At 50.7% G+C, this 5281-nt stretch overlaps 1 protein-coding gene across 1 annotated transcript; it reads left to right on the forward strand.

Moving 5' to 3' along the window:
* On the forward strand, positions 377-2562 carry LOC8072344 (myristoylated alanine-rich C-kinase substrate). Its single transcript, XM_002447051.2, has 3 exons — positions 377-544; positions 672-747; positions 869-2562. Exons 1-3 carry the CDS (start codon positions 383-385, stop codon positions 1606-1608), a joined length of 978 nt encoding a protein of 325 aa, XP_002447096.2. The 5' UTR covers positions 377-382; the 3' UTR covers positions 1609-2562.

The raw sequence follows: 5281 nt of genomic DNA on the forward strand, positions 1-5281 counted from the left end.
GTGCATTTTTTTTTATTCTTCTCATTCGTTTGAGAAGAGCATGTACGGATTCAGGAAGAACATTCGCTATATATCATTATTAGAGCTAGCTCTTGTTTGTTGGAGCATCATTTTACTACTGCATTGCCCAAAGAACATGTCACCAACCTACGAATCCAAGATGCTGGCGCAAGCAGAGAGAGAGAGAGAGAGAGAGAGAGCGGCTGCACTGCAAGTACACGAGCTTGAGTTGTCCCGGTATATACCTCTTCTCCCTCAAGCTAGGGAGATTAAAATAACGCAAGTAAATACAGCTCGGAATCGAGCAACGGACCGTGGACGTTTGGGGGTATCTAATGGTCCATCAGTTGCTAATAAAGCTGCCTATGTGGCCGTGTATAAAATGCGCGGCAGCAACGGCGAAGGGCGTCATCACCACTCATCAGCAGCAGCAGTCAGCTGGTCTGGTCAGCAGCAGCAGCTCAGCTCCCACGCAGAGCCAGTCTCTCCGGCGAGCTCCAGCGCCGTAGTCATCATCGCCATGGCTAGGGAAGAAGAGCTCAAGGTTCGTACCAAAGCTTTAGCTTAGCTTGCTTTGACTCGTTAATATATGCTAGCTCGTGTTGTTTGTTGCCTGCTGCCATTGATCTGATCGACTGACATGGCTCTATGGTGCCGTACGTGGCGTGCAGAGGATTGACCTGAAGGTGAACGTGAGCTGCTGCGACGGCTGCAGGAGGAAGGTGATGAAGGCGATGAGCCTCAAAGGTCATGATCGTTCTTCTTCCTTCTCTGTCGCTTTTGGGGCTGTGCTGTGCTGCTCTGTTCTTTCGCTGAGACAAAGGCCTGGTGCTGACGTACTGTGTGCACTGCGTTAATGGGCATGCAGGCGTGCTGAGGACGGAGATCCAGCCGTCGCACGACCGGGTGACCGTCGTGGGCGACGTGGACGTCAAGGTCCTGGTGAAGAAGCTGGCCAAGGTCGGCAAGATCGCCGAGCTGTTGCCTCCGGCGCCGGCAGCTTCTGAACAGGGCAAGAAGCAGCGCGATGACGGCGGCAGGAAGGACGGCGACAAGGCGACCCCGGCGCAGGCTGAGGAGAAGTGCAAGGGCAACGACGACGGCGGTGACAAGGCTGCGCCGGGAAAGCATGAGGGGTGCAAGAAGTGCGCGCGCGAGGCCGCCGCACGCGCCATGCCCGAGGGCAACAATGGTGACCACGGCAGCATGAAGAAGCAGGCGCCGTCGTCCAAGGATGACGCCGCCGCCGCCGGTGGCTGGAGCGGCGAGGAAGGCGGCGACGCCGACGCATTCGGCGCCAAGCCCTTGGCGGTGGCGGCCGATCAGCACCACGCGCAGGCGCCACAGCCGCAGGCGCAGGTGCAGGTGCAGCAGCACTACCACCGCGCGGAGCCGGCGATGGTAGTGCCGGTGCAGGTACCGGCCTACTACCCGCCACCGGCCGCCGCGGCAGTGCCGTACTTCGGCTACTACGGCATGCCCCCTCCCCCGCCGCCGATGCCGATGGCGCCGCTCGCCCAGCGGCACCCGCAGGTCCGGCCGCAGCCGTCCCGCTTCGACGAGGACTACTTCAACGACGACAACACGGTCGGCTGCAGCGTCATGTGAACCGCCGTGAATGGAGACGGACCAACACCGCCGCCACGCCACGCCACGCCATGTCGTTTTCGCGGGCAGATCGTATCGATGGCGATGCCATCTGCCTCACGCCCCCGCGCGCGTGTGCACAGCACACAGTGTGACCAATGCAACAAAGAAACGGCGTTGTTGCTGTCAACAAAGAATCAAAGAAAGCCCCACGATGTAGTGCTCCTCGTTCTTCCCCCGAGCCCGAGGGGGGGACCTGTTCTGTCAACATACCATACGTTAACTAATCGATCGAAAAGACGCGATGGCGTTGCTGTCGGGGGGCCTGTTGCGCGGTTCTTCCTCCGGCACCGGCACTGTGCTCGGCGGCGTCCCATCGCGGGGGGCCGCCGGCCGGACGATTCGCGCGTCCCCGCGAGTACGCAAGGACACCAACGGCACGAGTGGAGAAGGCGATGGAAGCTCGACGAATATGGGGGCTTTTTTCGATTCGGCGTCGCGGGGAGACGGCCGGCCACGGCCGCTAGCTCCCGATTCGGCGCGCGCTCGGGGGTACCGGCCGGCCGGGTAGGTGGGCAGGCAGAGGCAGGTAGCCGGCGGCTTTGCTTTGCTGGATTCCGTGCATGGCCCGCTGCTTCTGCTTGCTTGGCGGATATATGGTCGCCGCGATTCCATGGCCGACTGGACCGACCACCGGACCGGACCTGCGGTCGCGGAAGTTGAGCTGAGCTTGTGGCATCAGTCAGCAGGGCCGTGCCGGCAAAAAAAATAAGGCCATGTTCTAACCTTTCTCAATTTATCTAGAAAAAATAGAACAATAATCATATGCAGTATTATGTAGCACTAATTTATCGCACTGAGTAATTAAGAATATTTTCTATGCAAGCCGTGAATTATAGACATGTCTAAGAGAATTAGGGTACTTGTTGGTTTCTAGCCTCGAAGTACCAATTATCTCAATTTTTTTATGGATCCATGACACAATAATATATAATTTGGCACTTGCCAACACACCTTCTTCTAGTGTCCATTGTCAATGAAGACGTGAGTCAGCAAGTTGAATTAGGATAGTCAGACTCACGGGCAAACGACTTAGATGAAACTATATGGTGCCAAATAAGAAGAAATAATATAGCAATTTTATAGTTGACACAAGCATTTATCATAAACTCTACACAAAAAAGTTAGCACAAAATATTAATTATTAATTATTAATAAACTCTAATTCTGAGGCCCCAAAAATTTAAGGCCTTGTACCGTCGAACAGCCTGCACGCCCTTGTGCACGGCCCTGTCAGTCAGGCTTGTGATGAGAAGAGAGGGTTGGAAGTTTCTTTAATTTTCTTTGGGCCTTGTTTAGTTTCCAAAAAATTTTATAAAATTTTTTAGATTCTCCATCACATTGAATCTTTAAACACATGCATGAAGTACTAAATATAGATAAAAATAAAAACTAATTGCACAGTTTGGTCGGAATTGACGAGACAAATCTTTTGAGCCTAGTTAGTCCATGATTGGACAATATTTGTCAAATACAAACGAAAGAACTACAGTGTCCATTTTGCAAAATATTTTGGAACTAAACAAGGCCGGTCTCTTGACCCTCGTTTTTTGTTCGTTCAACAAGGGAATAATTAAAGGCGATTGAGAGAGGCGGATTGAACTGGGCCGCACATTTGCGATTCACGCGTAATTACATCGGAACTGCTAGCGCCCGGACGTCCGGCGCCAACAACGCGTCCGGACGCCGAGCCCCCCCACCCGCGCCACAGAAAAGAAAAAAAACCCATCTGCCTCTAACCAACTCACCTCTGCCCCACTCGTCCCGCCCGGAAGACCGTTTCTTATCCGCTCCATCCCAACCAACTTACCCCTGCCACGCTCGCCCCACACAAAGGACCGCACTTCGTCCGTTCTCCGTGCAAGGAGCCCATCCTCCGCCCCCACGAGCATGGGATCCGCCCTGCCCCTCGCTTTGTCAGCCCCTAGCAGATCTGCCTGCCGCTAACGCGTCCTTACAACCTATCCTCATATTTGACGTTGCAACACAATATGTATAATAGTGCAACAACACCTGACATACTGCTACAACAAACAAGTTGAAGTAGCTGAAATATCATAAACATCGTATTACAACAAACAAGAATAATTGCTGCAACAGCATGCAAACAACTGCTACAACATACAGATTGAAGTATTGGATAGAACAACTGAAACACCATAAATATAGTATTACAACAACAAAGAACGGCTGTTGCAATAACATGTAACAATTAATACAACAACATAGGTTGAAGCATTAGATGGAGCAACCGAAACACCATAAATATAGTATTACAACAACAAAGAACGGCTGTTGCAACAACATGTAACAACTAATACAACAACATAGATTGAACCATTAGATGGAGCAACTGAAACACCATAGACATAGTATTACAACAACATCGACCAACTGTTGCAACAACATGCAACAACTAATACAACAGTGCAGATTAAAGCATTGGATGGAGCAACTAAAACACCATGGACATAGTACACAACAACACCGAACAAATGTTGTAACAACATAAAACAAACTACTACAACATGCAGACTGGAGCAACTGAAACAACATCTCAAAACACAAAACTGCAACAACGACTAAAACCTACTGCAACGTCTAGATAGAACCATTGCAACAATGACGAGATCTGAACCCGAGAGCTCGCTGGAACCTGAAAAACATACTGCAAAAAACCAGAGAACACCGTTACAACACGTACGAGCACTGAATCCCAAGAGCTCGCCGAAACCCTGGCCAACACAATATCCCGTAGATCTAGATCCGGAGGAAGAGCAGGAGGAGCAAGAGGTGGAGGAGCAGAGGAGGGCTCAGATCCAGATCCACAAAGAGGAGAGAGGGAAAAGAGAGAGAAAGGCTTCAGATCCAAATCCCTCCCCACCTACCTCGTCGGAGCCGCGTCGTTGTCTCCATCTCCAGATGCATGGAGGTCACGAGAGCGAGGAGAAAGAGCAGAGAGGAAGGGAGTTGCGCCGCTCACTGAAAGCTGCCACCGTCGTGCTCTACTCCGGAGGCATGGAGAGCGTGTGGGTCGCAGCGAGGAGGAAGGGAGAAAAGGGGGGAGGAGCGGTTCGCGCATGGCAGAAAGTGCGGCCGCATGTGCGAGCGGTGGAAGTGGCAGCGAGATGTGAGAGAAGAGTGGAGATGAAAAAAATGAGTGGATGGGAAGGTGTGGGGGAGCAACAAAATGAGTAGACAGCAGCGTCCGGACGGACGGACGTCTTATAGGTATCGTTACCATAATTACATGCATCGCATGCACCAAGGCATTGCTATGATGAGTGATTAGTACTCAGGTCACTCTGCATCCGCACGATCGTCCCTCATGTCAGGGCACCGTAGTACATATATATTGTAGGAGTAGAGTATTGTAGTATCCAGGTATAAACTTCGTTGACATCATTCTTATTTTTATTATAGAAAATACGTAATAAGATCACGATGCCATGAAACATAATTGCTTTTGCAGACAAAGCATATGCATTTGTTTTATGTTCGCAATATATAAAGGTATCTTAAAGATATTGATGCTTAAGGTTCCTGATATTGCTTTCTAGTACGTAAGATACCTTCCTATACATATATATATACTCCTAAATATTTTTAAAACAATACCCTCTCTTGTAAAACA

This window comes from Sorghum bicolor, chromosome 6 (assembly GCF_000003195.3).
Source record: "Sorghum bicolor cultivar BTx623 chromosome 6, Sorghum_bicolor_NCBIv3, whole genome shotgun sequence".
Lineage (NCBI taxonomy): Eukaryota > Viridiplantae > Streptophyta > Magnoliopsida > Poales > Poaceae > Sorghum > Sorghum bicolor.

What these genes read in the sequence shown, in the direction of transcription:
- LOC8072344 (XM_002447051.2), top strand. Translation starts at nt 383, where the DNA reads ATGCGCGGCAGCAACGGCGAAGGGCGTCATCACCACTCATCAGCAGCA. An exon ending in CTAGGGAAGAAGAGCTCAAG is followed by an intron (nt 545 to 671) that starts GTTCGTACCAAA and finishes CGTGGCGTGCAG; the next exon opens with AGGATTGACCTGAAGGTGAA. An exon ending in GAAGGCGATGAGCCTCAAAG is followed by an intron (nt 748 to 868) that starts GTCATGATCGTT and finishes ATGGGCATGCAG; the next exon opens with GCGTGCTGAGGACGGAGATC.